A 16,223-nucleotide genomic window follows, 5' to 3' on the forward strand; every position below is an offset into this window, starting at 1 on the left:
GTTGGGGCTGCAGTGAGTTGAGACCATGCCATCATGCCACTGCACTGTAGCCTGGGCTCAGAAACTGACAGACAACTCCATTGACATATAACTATATGCCATATAGAATTATTGCTGGGGAAAGTGTTGCCAAAATAAATAACTTTTTGTAACTTCACAAAGTTTGGGAATTAGTAGCATTTGAGTGTCTGTCTGTATGTGTATCTGTCTTAAATTCAAATGGTTTAAGGCTTATCCATCTACCTGGATGATCTCTGCCTCTAGCATTTAAAAATGAAGAGTTGACTGCTTAATGCCTAGAGAAGCAAAGTAATTGGCTAGTGAATTCACAATCCACAGCCAAGTGGAAGCATAAGAGGTGCTCTATCTTCTATCAGACAGGAAAATATGGCCAATTTTATTCTTGAGGCTGGGTGTGGTGGCTCAGGCCTGTAATCCCAGCACTTTGGGAGGCCAAGGTGGGTGGATCGTCTGAGGTCAGGAGTTCAAGTCCAGCCTGGCCAATGTGTCAAAACCCTCTCTCTACTAAAAATACAAAAAAAAAAAAAAAAAAAAAAAAAGGCCAGGCACAGTGGCTCAAGCCTGGAATTCCAGAACTTTGGGAGGCCGAGGCAGGTGAATTGCCTGAGGACAGGAGTTCAAGACCAGCCTGGACAACATGGTGAAACCCCGTCTCTACTAAAAATACAAAAATTAGCTGGGCATGGTGGTGCGCGCCTGTAATCCCAGCTACTTGGGAGGCTGAGGCAGAAGAATTGCTTGAACCTGGGAGGTGGAGGTTGCCGTGAACCGAGATCATGCCACTGCACTCCAGGCTGGGTGACAGAGCAAGACTCCGTCTCAAAAAACAAACAAAAAACAAAACAAGTATTAGCCAGGTGGTGGCACATGCGTGTAGTCCCAGCTATTTGGGAGGCTGAGGCAGGAGAATGGCTTGAACCTGAGAGGCAGCGGTTGCAGTGAACCAAGATTGAGCCACTGCACTCCAGCTTGGGTGACAGAACAAGACTCCATCTCAAAAAACATATATATATATATATATATAAAATATATTATATAAATATAAATATATGTATATTCATTCTTGAAAAATAATAGCCTAAAGTCTTTTTGTGGATCCAATTTATATCAACTTTAGTACAAATACTAATTTTTAAAGCACATGACTATAGTGAAAACCTGCGGTTTTTATAATCACAATGCATTCAAAGAATTCTGCCTATTTTGTTTGTTTTTGCCCTGGAGGAGCTGAGGATACAAGTAGATTCCTGTAGAACACAAAGGTGTAGGCAGAAGTTTTAGTGACTTAGGCTATTTGGAATCCAAGTTGAATTTCCCATTAGCCAGATTCCTTGTTGATTTCCTATGGGATAGAGAAGAAGGGAAACGGTGTTTCCTTCCTGAAGAGTTGAATTTAACCACACTGGATGTCTGGCACTGTCCTTGGCTATGATGGTGTAGCATACAAAATTAAATATACATACATATATGCATATATATCTACACACATGCATACAAACATATATTATCCATACATACTACAATATACATATATCTACACACATACTTGGATAAAGCAAGAGCCACGAACAAAAATGTCAATTATATGTTCTACCATGGACCCTTTGAAAAAGTCATAGACCCTGTTAGATAAAGTAATTAACTAGGGGCTTTGAAAATCTTCCTACTGGCAAGCATACTAGGAATTTTAATGAAATGTAATTACCACACATTGCTACAGCCATTTTAGAACTGGATATCATGACAATTTTTACGACTGCACAATAAAACCTTGAAATAGCTGCAACTAAAGTGGTAATCTTAGAAAGTTTATAGAGGGAGGCAGAAAAAGAGAATTTTTGAAAGAATTGCTCTGAAACTCACGCGGCAAGCCATTTAAATAGTCAAAATAATGAGAAGAGATGGTTTTTGCATTACAGGAGTTTCAGGAATCAGATGAAAGCCTGAGCTCCGGTGAGGCACCTGCTAATGGGATGTGTGGAGTCAGCCACAGACATAAGCTTTGTTCAACAAATGCCCTTGCAGAAACACAGCTGTCACACTGTCTTGCTTTTATCTACGCTCTTGAAGTTTATCAGTAAATCAGTGAATTGCCAAATCTGATTGTCTCCATCTTCACTGATGGTTCATTCCTTCTGCAAATTCTTTTCTTCAACTACATTTCAGTTCTCTTTCTGTTTATCAGTCTGTGCCAATAATTTAGCACGCAGTCATTCCACAAATATTTCTGCACACCAATTATGGGCGAGGTGCTAGATAAAACTACTTAAATAATTTTTTAAGTTGTTATAATTTTCTTTTAGCCTTCCTAACTATGCTGGAAGTTGGAATTAAGGGCAAGGGCCATGTCTCATATTCCTGAGTCATTCCCAGAAGTTAGCTCAGCACAGAATCACTCGGTTAGGTAATTATGTGTTAGTGTTTTTGATTGATTATATCTGCCTGTATATAAATAACACCAGACAAAGAAGAGAAGGCTGGTAATTTTGGTATGAGGATACAAATAGTGTGCAGCTAGTTTGGTGGAATCAAATCTAATGAGAAATATGTCAAATGCATTTCAAACAATTTCATTCATCATCATCTTGACTACCGTGATTATGATCATTTATTTAACTCTTGCTTGATAGCAGGTACTGCTCTAGAGCACGCTTTATGAATTTTTCATTTAATCCTCACTACAACGCAGAGTGCTGTCACAAGTCTTTTACTGAAATAGGATTTCGTAGTAGTGAATATTACCTATATTCTGTCTTAGACTTGGAAAGGTGTTTTGTATTCATCGGTGTGGCTTAAAGGAAAAAGTCTGGATTTGCAAGCTCAAAAAGCCTGGATTTTAACACCAGCTCTATCACATGGCTATGTGGCTCTGAGCAAGTAAGATATGCCACATTACCCTTTGCAGAGTCAGGAGCATCAGTGATAACACACGGGAAGGACTCAGTACATGGCAGGCGCTCAACAAAAGCAGCTGCTATTATTATTATTATTACACGCATACACACACACGGTTTATTACTTAAAGAATGTGATCTAATGTATACTTGATAAGAGGTAGCCATTTTTAATGGAGATGAGTATTGGGATGGAATTCAAAAACCTTAATTTTATTTTATTTTTTGCTGTTAACTCTATGGTTTTGAGCAAAATGGAGAATCTCTTTGTTCTTCTGGATTCCACATCTGATTAAATAATACTTACTTCTCCTGGCTTCATGGATAGACATGAGAATAGATTGTTTGAGTGTTTTGAAGTTCTTAGTTAAAGATGTACTATATGAACCTACAGCAGTACTGTAATTGGCCTTTAAAATGTTTATCCAATCCTGGGCAAGCTAATGTTTTCTGGTGGTAAAGTGTACAAAATAATTATTATTTGGTGAGGGAGACAGAAGCTTTGAGTCACTCAGATCTTGGTTTGAACTCAGGTTTGTCATTCTTCTAGTTGTGTGACTTTGGTTAAGTTATTTTCCCATCTGAGCTTCAGTCTCTTCATATCTAAAATGGGCATAATATGTATCTCATAGAAGAGTTTTCCATGTAAAATACTTAGTGCAATATTAGATGACCTCCGATTGCTTTTCCTTCCCGAAGTATCCGCTAAATAATCATTATAATTTCTGCATTTTGAATTGCAAATACTTCTCAGATTGGTTAAGGATGTTGTTCTCTGTTCTTACTTATGCCTACTTGTGTCCATTTTCATAAGTAAGAAACAAACAAACAAACAAACAAACAAAAAACACCCAAAATTGGCTTCACCAAAACAATACAAAGCAAAAAAACCCCAAATCTGTAGGCATCACACTACCTGACTTCTAATTATACTACAAGCCTATAATTACCAAAGCAGCATGGTACTGGCATAAAAACAGGCACATAGAATGGAACAGAATAGAGAACCCAGAAATAAAGCCAAATACTTACCACCAACTGATCTTTGACAAAGCAAACAAAAACATAAATTGAGGTAAGGGACACCCTATTCAATAAGTGGTGCTGGGAAAACTGGCAAGCCACATGTAGAAGAATGAAACTGGATTCCCATCTCTCACCTTATACAAAAATCAACTAAAGATGGATCAAAGACTTAAATCTAAGACCCAAAACTATAAAAATTTGAGAAGATAACATTGGAAAAACTCTTTTAGACATTGACTTAGGCAAAGAACTCATGACTAAGACCCCAAAAGCAAATATAAAGAATCCCAAAACAAATGAATGAGACCTGATTAAACTAAAAAAGCTTCTGTGCAGCAAAAGAAATAATCAGCAGAGTAAACAGACAACCCACAGGGTGGGAGAAAATATTTGCAAACTATGCATCCAACAAAGGACTAACATCCAGAATCTACAAAGGAACTCAAGCAAATCAGCAAGAAAAAAAAATTCCATCAAAAAGTAGGGTAAAGAAATGAACAGCAATTCTCAAAAGAAGATACACAAACAGCTAACAAGCATGAAAAAATACTCAACATCATTACTCATCAAGGAATGCAAATTAAAACCACAATGAGATACCACCTTACTCCTGCAAGAGTGGCTATAATTAAAAAGTCAAAACAAAACAAAACAATAGATGTTGGTGTGAATGTGGCAAAAAGGAGCACTTTTGCACTGCTGGTGAGAATGTAAATCAGTGCAACCTTTACAGAAAACAGTATGGAGATTCCTTAAAGAACTAAGAATGGAACTGCCATTTGATCCAGCAACCCTACTACTGGGTATCTACTCAAAGGAAAAGAAGTCATTATATGAAAAGGACATATGCATAGGCATGTTTATAGCAGCACAAGTAGCAATTACAAAAATATGGAACCCAGCCTAAATGCCCATCAACCAACAAGTGGATAAAGAAAATGTGGTATATATACACCACGGAATACTACTCAGGAATAAAAAGGACCAAAATAACGTATTTTGCAGCAACTTGGATGCAGCTGGAGACCATTATTCTAAGTGAAGTAACTCAGGAATGGAAAACCAAATATTGTATGTTCTCACTTACAAATGGGAGCTAAGCTATGAGGACGCAAAGCCATAAGAATGATACAATAAACTTTGAGGACTTGGAGGGGAAGGTTGGGAAGCAGGTGAGGGATAAAAGACAACATACTGGGTACAGTATACACTGCTTGGGTGATGGATGCACTAAAATCTCAGAAATCTAACTAAAGAATTTATCCATGTAACCCAAAACCACTTGTATCCCAAAAATTATTGAAATAAAAACAAAAATTTTAAAAATTGGCTACAACTTTTTCAAAGGTGCACTGCAGTGAAAGCTTAATTTTATGCATAAACACACACTAGTTCTTGGTTATCATATGTCTTACGACATGGATTTGCTGATAATGCAGGTCAAATCATGTTCACTGAAATGTCACAACTGTACAGTAATTTTGTGATAATCTGATTATTCTTCATGCCAAAATGAACATCATAAAAAACAGTTACCTGCATGTGGACATGTGTTTAAAATATTTATCTTAACACCGGGGAATATACAAAGACCATATTCACATCTTTGTCCAAACTGCTACTTAGCTGAAGTCATTGTCGAATTTTCTCTCACAAATGTTAAATAGTGTTACTTGTGCCAGGAGGATTTATCTCCTGGCTTGTTTTCTTTGAGATGGTATGAGATGGGAAAGAGAGGGGGAGGGAAAACAGAAAGGGAGAAGAAGCAGAAGAGAGAGAAATGTTACCTACTATAGATTTTAATCTGGATAATCACTTGTAAAAGTCAACACTGGAATGTTGGAAGATGTATGATCATTGTAATTCCTAGAAAATGAAATTGGTAAACTGATCTTGGCCAATGATTGACAACCAGCATTTGTTGAGTGCTTTCTATGTCCTAGACATTGTCCCAGATGCTTAATACATTTAACTCATATAATATTTACAACAACCTATGAGGCAAGAACTATTACGATGCCCATTTTATAGATGAAGAAACTGAGGCAGAGTTAGGTTAAGAAACTTGCACATAGTCAAATACCAAGGAAGCAGTATATCCAGGATGTAATCCCAAAGCACCTTGATCAGGATACTGATGAAAAAGAGAATGAAAAAGAGAAAACTCAAACAGAGAGACCATTCTCTGTATGAGTCTTCAGGTAAGCCTTAGGCGAGAAGAGAAAAGTAACAACATCCATACAAGTAAGAAAGTGAGATTCGCAGGTAATGTTTAAGAAACACAGAGGAGGACCTGACTACGGTGGGCTGTTAGGAAATGTTGGAAAAGAAGACACAATACAAATTAAGCAGAATGGGGCTGTATTATATAGTTTATGAGTAAAATGCCTATTCTCATGTTTGTCTTTTTTTTTTTTTTGACTTGTTTAGAACAAATGCACAGAAGCAAAATATCTCAGAAAATATCACAGAAGCACAACTGTTCAGACATGAGCTTCAGCATGGGTTGAAGAGGTAAGGAAGCAAGGTTTAAAGGCTGAGTGGTCCACAATGGATCCAAGCACAGAGGAGAATTCAGTAAGAGGATGGCACTGGGAGCTCAATCCTTCTGGATGGGCCCCCTGGAATCAGGTAAGCCAGGGGAAGATTTCTATGAGCCATGCTGCCATTTTGACCAGGGTTCAGTGAGTTTTGGGAAACAGCCTGTCTGCTTCTGGAAAACTAACAATTCTAGGAGGATCTCAATGGTAAATGTCTTATTATGCATGCTCTGCAGCTGGTCACAAAGGGTCAGAGGGATATATGGCCAGAGAGATAAGTTTTGGATAGGAACAAAGATCCTGGAGCTAAACCAGTTTCCACTCAACAAACTACATTCTATTTCCATTATAATAGCATCAGCTTGCTTGATGCAGGGGTCCTCACAGATTTTTAAACAAATGTTTGATTTTATATTGATCTAATAGTAGAAAGGCAAACTAAATTGTAAAGATGCTGGAATTCAACAACTCATCAAAAGGATGTGCTATTTGCCCTATCAAAACAAAGCAGGCTGCTTTTTTCCTCTTAAATGCCAGATAATATGTAAAGTGTATTTCAAAATCTAATGCCCAGGGAATTTCTCTTTTATGTAGCTCCTATTTAAGACGTCAATACCTATGCCTAGAAGAAGAAGAAGAAAAAACAGCCCAATAATGCTCACTTGACATTTGTGGATCTCAAGCTTGTCTGCACATAGGAATCATCAGGGGAGCTTGGAAAAAACAGTGACACTTGGATCTCGTACCCAGAGGTTCTGATTTAACTTGTCTGGGCTGGGACTTAAACATAAGCATTTCTAAAGCTGCCCATATGATTCTAATGTGCAGTCTAGGTTGAGAACCAACGTGAGTGGCAACTGCCATTCATAGTTTCAAAGAGAAAATCTGTCTTGCAATTTTGCAGTGGCAGCATGTTACAGGGAAGAAAGTACTCAACGCGAAGTGAAGAGATGCAGGTTTTGGCTTTGGGTTTGTAGCTTAACTTTTCCGGACCTAAATTTCCTTATCAGAAAAATGATACCATTCAACTTGGAAAATTTCTAAGATTCCTTCAAACTTTGATATTTTCTGGTTCTAGGCCTGTGATTCTTAACCTCATTAAAAAATAGATTCCTTGGCCTCACTTCCAGACATTTTCAACCTGGTTGGTCTGGGGTGTGTGGCAGCATTCAAGTGCCACCCAGGTGAGTTTATTTTTTATTTTTCTGTTATTTTATTTTTTGTTTTTCTAAGAAAGGGTCTCACTCAGTCGCCCAGGCTGGGGTGCAGTGGCATGATCATGGCTCACTGCAGCCTCGACTTCCCAGGCTCAAGCAATTCTCCCACGTCAGCCTCCTGAGTAGCTGGTACTGCAGGCACACACCACCATGCCTGGCTATTTTGTTTGTGTGTGGAGACAGTGTCTCCGTAGGTTGCCTAGCCTGGTCTAGAACTTCTGGGCTCAGGGGGTTTAGAACGCCTGCCTCCCAAAGTGCTGGGATTATGAGAGTAAGCCATGAGCTGCAGTGCCCAGCCCCAGGTGAGTTTAATGTGCCACCAGCATTGAGCATCACTGCTCTTTGTTCTCTGTGGAACAAACATGCTTTAAGACAGAGGTTGAGATTTGCCTATGAGTGTGCACATGTGTATGAGTGTGATTGTGTAGGGGGATGGGGAGTGTCTGTACATAAACATGCCTGGGGGTGTAATGCCCAGCTGAGAGAGTGGAGGGAATTCACACTCTGTCTCATATTAATTCGGGAACGTGGGAGTAATGGAAACACATATGTCCATGTTGTCTTAATTAGTCCCCGCTGGTTGTTGTGTTCACATAGTCAAGAAGTGATGCCAAGTCTCTGGGATTCCAGACCATTTTTATTCTTTTTAATTAATTAATTAATTTATTTATTTTGAGATGCAGTTTCACCCTTTTTGCTCAGGCTGGAGTGCAATGACACAATCTCGACTCACTGCAACCTCTGCCTCCCGGGTTCAAGTGATTCTCCTGCCTCAGCCTCCCAGGTAGCTGGAATTACAGGCGCCCCACCACCCACACCTGGTTAATTTTGTATTTTTAGTAGAGATGGGGTTTCACTATGTTGGCCAGGCTGGTCTTGAACTCCTGACTTCAGGTGATCTGCCCGCCTCGGGCTCCCAAAGTGTTGGGATTATAGACATAAGCCACCACGCCCGGCCTCAGCCCATTTTAATTCTTATTGGCTTCATAGGAATGAAAACAGCAGGTAAGATGGCTTGGAATAATAACACCACCCAATACTCGCACACTAGAGAAAATTAATCTCAGTCTCACTTAGTATAATATCACTTAATCCTCACAAGGGTGAGGTTAATTTTCTCCATTTTAGAGATAGAAAACCTGAGACTCAGGAGAAAGTAAGTGAACTGTTTGAGAAGGCACAACTAGAAAGTGGTGGCGGCCAATATTCTAACCCCAACCTTTGGATCTCTTTCCTCTGTTGACTTACCTCATGCACCCGCATTGACGCCACCAAACAACCTTTAGGTGACCTGGCACAAGGATGTGGGAGGAAGGGGGCATTCACTATCTCTGGGATTAAGAGTGAAGAGAATGGGGCTAGTCATGCTGATTTTCCCTTTGTACCCCATGGAGTGTCAAAACCTAAGACTGTGTTGCCTTGGAATGAAGGCCATTCAACTTGTTAATAGGAACAGAAGCAGGGTGCATGCCAGGAGGGACGTCAAGAGACAGCAGATTCCAAGCAGGTCAGTTCTAGCCTCTGCTGCCACCTCGAACCTGAACAATTCAGCATCATTATTCTGAATTTTCTTCTTCCATTTTTTAAAGCCAGTGATACTGTCACCAAAAATAGATAATCTTCAAAGTAGCCAGAAAGAAAGAGCAAAAGGCCGAGATATAAAAAGTCGATAGAACACAACAGAGCTGGCTGGGCATGGAGGCTCACTCCTGTAATCCCAGCACTTTGAGAGGTCAAGGTGGGAGGATCGCTTGAGTCCAGGAGTTCCAGACCAGCCTGGGCAACATGGCAAAACTCCATCTCTAAAAAAGCACAAAAATTAGTTGAATATGGTAGTGTTTGCCTGCAGTCCTAGCTACTCAGGAGGCTGAGGTAGGAGAATCACCCGAGCCCAGGAGGGTGAGGCTGCAGTGAGCCATGATCATGCCACTGCACTCTAGCCTGGGTGACAGTAAAACGCTGTCTCAAACAAAACAAAACAACAGCATACAACATAGCTATCAGGTTTGACCCATAGATTGAATAACTGCTTTAAAGATTCAGGCTCAAAATTTTCTTGAAGTTCTTAGATTCCTAAGTGATGGTTTAAGGACCACCAGTAATCACAATCGTGGGTTAGAATAGTGCTTCTCAAACTTTCAGGGAACATCAGAGTCACCTGGAGGACTTGTTAACACACAGATTGCTGGGCTTCACCCCTAGAGGTTCTGATTCAGAAGGTCTGCAATAGCCAGAGAATTTGCACTTCTGACAAACTCTCAGGGATGCTGATCCTACTGGTTCGGGATTAGAGTAACAGTTCACTAGTGCTGTGATACACTGAAGCTAGAGAAAATCAGAAATACTCTCCAGGTCTTCACTTCTAAAGCTCACTCAGGCCCAATGTAAAGAAATTCTAAGAAATAAATCACCATTGGGGCATAGCCTAATTCTTTGTTCCACAAATTCAGGCCTTTCTAAAAGAGACCATTGCTGACGTTCTCATATATCCACATAATGGATCTAAATTCAGACTGATTCACAGAGAAATGAAACAGTGGAGGAAAATTCCAGATATGAAAGCATTTTATGGGGCCAAAACAAGTTCAGAAAAATATGAAAAAGCAAACTTAAGTTTTTAATATAGTTAGCATTCAGCTCATGAGTGAAAATCTTGTGCCAAAGTACCATAATCTAGTTTATGCTACATTTGCCCTTTAGGACATATATTAAAATTTTAGGGCAAGCCATATGGAGAGGTTTGTAAAATTATACACTGAAAGGTAGACAGTGTACCTTATTCCCAAAAGACTATAATGTTCACCTCTTAGAGCTAAAAGAGTAACAAGATCACCAATTTGCATGAAATGTATTTAACACTGAACATTTGCAACTCCTGAATAAAAGTAAATTAGTCTATTGAGGCTGGCTCATAAAAATCATCTTAGAGCTACAAAGTAATTCTGAGGTTTTACTCACAATAATGTTTGGAGCTTTCATAAGAAAGATTTGAAGACTTCAAATTAAAATATAATGAATAGGTCTAAGCTTTTCTCCACTAAACACTTGAAAATTAAGACGTACTAGAATGCAGTGAAGGCTTAGTTTTAGCCCTTCCTTCAACGGCTCTCCCTCCCTTTCCTCTTCTATTTCAAAGGGATCCTGTGTACAAGAAAGCCCGAGGAAATGCAGGGTATAAGGATCAAGTTGTTTATTATGAATGTCTATTCAACAAGCTAGATACCATAAAATAAGCATATAATGAGTGAGGCCACTTCATAACTTCGTTACCTACTCATTCCATGAGCCTGACATCTTGAACTGGTGTTGGTGAATTGTGTGGATATCTAGAGGTCAGTTAAGTTAAAAAAAGACTCACAGAAGATTTGAACTTCTCTTCACCTGGTTATTGTAACCTACCTTGGAAGGCAGCAAGTGGACTGAGTTTTTGAATCAGACAAATCCTGTTTGAATTCCAGTCGCCCATGTGTAAAATGGGGATGCCAATGCCCACCTCACTCTACAGATGTGAAGATTAAATTGAGTAAATGCTACAAAATCCTGCGTACCATGCCTGAGATAAGACAAATGCTCACTACGTGTTAGTATTTTTCGCTTTCCTCTGATTTTGCTCTAAGCTGCAATGATTTGGGCCAAAGTTCAGTTCCTCTCATCATGACACAGCATTTTCTTTTAGCTAGCATACATTTCAATCAAGAGCATTTAGAATCATTGGTTTTAAACTGGTTTAAATTCATATGTACTCACTTTCTTTAAAAGCAATGTTAATTCATCACACCGTATTTCTTTTATTCTTACTGATAATAACTGATATTCTGGGTAGCCCTGGGGTCTATAGTAATATTTCTACTAATGAAGATTTATTCTAATGAAATATTTGATGCGAGAATCTTTGTAGCAGAAGTAGGAACAATAAACAAACAGAATATAGTTTCTCTTCTCATTCCTCAAGCTTGGTCACAGGCTCTGTCCTCCACTGGGGGTAAGAGGATATCTGAGTTTAGCCTAGGGTGAAGGCCCCATCGTGTCTCTTGCAGTGGTTCACTGCCCAGAGGCTCAGCACGTACCTGTGCTTTGACTAAGTAGCCTCTTGGCAACTCCTCAGTGACTAGTTAACAGGGACTATAACAGGAATCATTTCCTCAGAGGAAACCAGTGTCTTTTGGCATAGAACTTTATCTGAGATAATCATCTTTTTTAACTGGAGGGAGCCCAAGTAGTAATGGGGAAGCCCAGCCTGAACCAGTTACGTAATCCTGTCTGTGGAGAGGTGTCTCAGTGAGCTTGCCCTCAAGACCACTAGGAAAAGCTTATTTATACACAAATGTACATTCTTTCATATTTGGACAACTTTCTAAACTAGGGATGGAGAAGCCCATGAGTGGTGGTAAAAAAAGCCTGTGTCACTCACCTGCCCTGGTTGTTCACAGGCTGTCTGGTACCTGGCCTGCTGGCACAGTTCTTTGACCCGCTCGTACTTGGGCAAGTGATTTGACTGTTGGATATTCTTGCTGGATTCTTCCTTCTTACGTAGAAATTTGCTTCGACAAAAAGGGAAAAGCTTCGTACATGAGAAGTGATCTGAATTACGGTCCCTGAGTCCTGCCCTTTTTTTTTCTCTGTCACATGACTCCACATTCTTTAAACAGCAAGAAACAGATGTTAATCTGTGTCTACAGGAGTTCAACATTTGATGGGTCCTTTATGAAAATGACAAGCTGGGTAGGATGAAGATGACAGGTCAGGAAAAGATTCATTCTTCCCAAAAGCATTAATTTCAAAGTTTGGGCATACATGTTTCATTTTACATGCTCAAAGTTCCTTTTGTTAAAAAAATTATATAAATGTTGTCTCTCTCCTTATTTATGTACAGAGAAAAACAAGGCAATGGGCATTAATGAATCAAAAGGGAGAAACCCAGAAGTGACGATGGAAATAATTACAATGGCATATATTTATCTATTTAAAGCTAGGAAAGGCACATAAGGAAAAGAAGTAGGAAGTAGAAAGAAAGGTGCTGGGTAAGGCTTGGAGGCAGCTTAGAGAAGAATGTGGGGAGGATGGTAGAGAAACTCAATCTACTGGACTGATTAGAAACCAGCACTGAGAAATGCAACAGTAAATCTACACCCATGATAAAGGCGTTGGTCCAATCTTATGAGAATTTATTCTTTTTGGGGGATGTGGACTCATCATTCTCTTGCTGTTTTGGTATTTTAAAAGTTGATATATCATAATTATACATATTTTGGGGGTATGTGTGATATACAATGGGTAATGATCAAATCAAGATAATTGAGATATTCATCATCTCATTTATCTTTTCCTTGTGTTGGGAATATTACAATTCTTTACTTGTAGTTATTTCAAAATATACCGTAAATTATTGTTAATGATAATGTCCCAACTATACTATCAAATACTATAACTTCTATCTAACTGTATTTTTGTACCAATTAACCAACTTGAGGGTTATTCTTTACAATTCTGATCCAGCAATAATTACTCTATTGGCCACCACAGAATAAGCAGCAAATCATTTAATCTTGTGACTAGGCTTACAAAATCTGCATGCTTAGTAAACAAAAATAAGGAGAAAAAAAAAAAATACCCAGCAGGGAGAGCTGCCCACTAGGACTGGTTCCCAGAAGCACCCCAGGAACCAATAATTACCCTCTTTCCACTAGGAATGTATCACGCCAAATTTTGGCCTTCTTGTTTGTTCGAAACCTGAAAGCAAAATGATAATATTTACTGTTGGCATCTGGACGTTTTTCCAAATGGATCTGTGCTAACAGCTTATTTAAAGAAACACCTCTCACTTCCCACAGACCACGACTGCATCTCCATCAATATGCTATTCACAAGCAGCTGAGGAATGCTCAACTTGGGGTGATCCTTGTGGGCAAGGTATATTCTGCCTCCATGTCTTCAGCTGCTGGATGGCTCTGGGCACCAGCTGGAGCTCAGTGTGTTTGGGGCTGGCTGAGAGGAGGAACAGTGACGCACCTGTTACCTGGCTTTTCTGGGTCCAGAAGTTTGAGGACAGACTTGCCGTCCACATCAGGAGGTGTGTCGAGCCCAGCGATATCCAGGATCGTGGGGGCCAAGTCAATGTTGAGAACGATCTGTGGGACTCTGTAAAGGGGCACACGGTGATGGCTGAGATCCAATGCCAGGGGAAGGTGGTACTTAGGGCTGCTTTTTCTACAATAGTGACTCATTGGCCTTCAACTCTTCTCACCCTCTCATCTGGTCTCCTAGGCATGGGTGGTTCCATGGCAAGGGTGGGTGTGTGATCACACCAATGGCACTGAACAAGATTAACTGACTCTTGCCAGGTTCAGGCTGGAGAGATGCCTGCACCCCTGTGCTCTGACCACATCACCAGGCAAGATGCAGCCTGATACATGGTTTTTGCAGCAAGCATACTTTTGTTTAAAATCCAATAGTCCATAACTCTCCAGTTGAACAAGGGCCTTAAAATCAATATTTTTAAATAGGATGTACAGTTTTTACAGTTGAATTCAATCTATGCTACCTAGTCCTTAAAACATAAAGCCTTCTAGATATAGGTCTGACAATTCCCAGGGTATTTCTAATAATCTTAGGAGGCATAATAACATTCTTCAAAGAAACCTTTCTTACTTCAGTTGCCCTCTCTCCAGGACGTAGTGGGATGTGGCAGCACATGAGGTATATGGGGGAGATTCAGAACATCTGGGCTCTGGGCCCCACTGCCAGCACTTCCAGAATCAGGGATCTGAGGTGGGCACTGACACTGTCTGCCTAGCTTCACTGTTACATCAGGGGTCCAGGCTAGATGACTTTTAAGGGCCACTCCAGCTTCTGGATTCTACTTCTACTTTTTCTTTTAGTCTTCCCATAATTCTTTCATGGATGCAATCCCATTTCATTCAAAACATTCTGAGATGATTGGCAAGGCCATTTTATGATGGGAAAACAGAGATGCAAAGAGATGCAGTGACCTGCCTACAGTGACAGAAATAGCAGCCTAGTCCTTCAGCTCTTTTTCCTTTAAAAGAAAAGCCAGCGTTTCAAAATTTATCTTTTAAAAACATTTCTTTCGGAAACATTTTAAAAGTTACACACTAAAAGGATGGCATCGGTTTTTATTTATTTATTTTTTTCAAATGACAGCGCATCTCTGATTCAAAGAAGGATGATGTCCCAGAAGATCACATCCTGTCTGTGCACACAGACCAAAAAGACATGGATTCCAGTCAATCTGAGAGAATTAGTCATTGATACAGTTATTTTTCCTTTCTCTTTAAGTAGTATACTTCAGCTAATTTAAGATGTGGCAGGGGGGAAAAGGTTTTCATCTTCTAAATTAACCAACCCACACACATCCTTTTTTGTTTGGGATGAAAGGAAACCGGATACGGAGACTGGTAATTGAATTATCTTAGACACACATGAGGTACGACAGTTGAATGTTGCAAACAGAGAAATACGTACATTGATCCTGGTTCTACACTTGGACCACGAATAAAAAAAGGCACACGAATATCAAAGTCATATGGCATGGATTTCCCCTTGACCAGTCCAAACTGTCCAATGTGGTAACCATGGTCCGCGGTGTAAATGATGTAAGTGTTCTCCAGCTCTCCCGTCTCCACGAGCATGTTATACAGCTGAAATACAGCACAGGAACAAGTCAGAATCAATTGTGCTGGTGTAAGATGATGCTCAATAATGTTGCCACGACTGCCCCCGAATATTTTTCCTGTTATTTTTAAAAGGCAAGAGTTGCTTTAATGACATTATGTATATTTTCTATTTGCTTACAATCTGGGAGGGAAAAGGTCCAATAGTAAAGTTGAAACGTAACTTTTTAGAATCTAGCACATTCTACTTACAGGTTTTTTGCTTGCTTGTTTGGTAAACAAAAACAAAAACACCCCACACAAAAACCTCTACCATCAAACTTTATAGGTTGTATTTTCAAAACCCATTGTTAAAGTTATCATCACATATCTAATTACCAAGGGTTAAAAACAGGCTGCTTCCGAGCCTGATCCAGTTAAATCCAGCCTGAGGCACATCTTGTTTGGCTTATACTATGTTTCAAAGTTCAGAAAATTTCAAATAATTTTTTTTGTGTTTCTGGCTTCTTTAAAAAAGTCAGAAGACCTGCTGATACTTGATCCACATTTCGACATGGCAAAATTTAGCTGGAGCTGAGTAATTGCTGTTGCTTTAGATGGGGCCCTTAACTCCAAGTTCAAGTTCACCACAAGCTCCATCATTCTTCATTGTCTTTGAGGATGTGGCCCTTGATCTATGCTGATTTGATTTTTCTCTCCTATTTTTTACTGGCTCCATAAGAAACCAACTCTGGAGAGGTAGATGGAATGAGGGCAAGATAGGGGAGGGATGATTCAGCCACTAAATACATATTCTCTCTCTTTCTTTCTCTCTCAACATGATGCTGGAAAATGAAGGGGAAAAAACCAAACAGGATTGGCAAGAATGAGTCTACACCAAGGAAGCTGGGCCAA

General features: G+C 39.6%; 1 protein-coding gene across 9 annotated transcripts in view; it reads right to left on the minus strand.

Annotated features, from left to right (window-relative positions):
- The window catches only part of LOC105483613 (sulfatase 1), a 193,325-nt gene that overhangs the window by 41,737 nt on the left and 135,365 nt on the right, over positions 1-16,223 (minus strand). For all 9 annotated transcript variants that reach the window (XM_011744576.2, XM_011744580.3, XM_071068132.1 and 6 more), the window contains 4 exons: positions 15,181-15,356; positions 13,708-13,836; positions 13,372-13,428; positions 12,110-12,239 (listed from right to left, as the gene is read on the minus strand). In XM_011744576.2, coding sequence (XP_011742878.2) covers positions 12,110-12,239; positions 13,372-13,428; positions 13,708-13,836; positions 15,181-15,356 — 492 coding nt within the window. The remainder of the gene's footprint in view (positions 1-12,109; positions 12,240-13,371; positions 13,429-13,707; positions 13,837-15,180; positions 15,357-16,223) is intronic.

The sequence above is a fragment of the Macaca nemestrina genome, chromosome 8, assembly GCF_043159975.1.
Source record: "Macaca nemestrina isolate mMacNem1 chromosome 8, mMacNem.hap1, whole genome shotgun sequence".
Taxonomy (NCBI): Eukaryota; Metazoa; Chordata; class Mammalia; order Primates; family Cercopithecidae; genus Macaca; species Macaca nemestrina.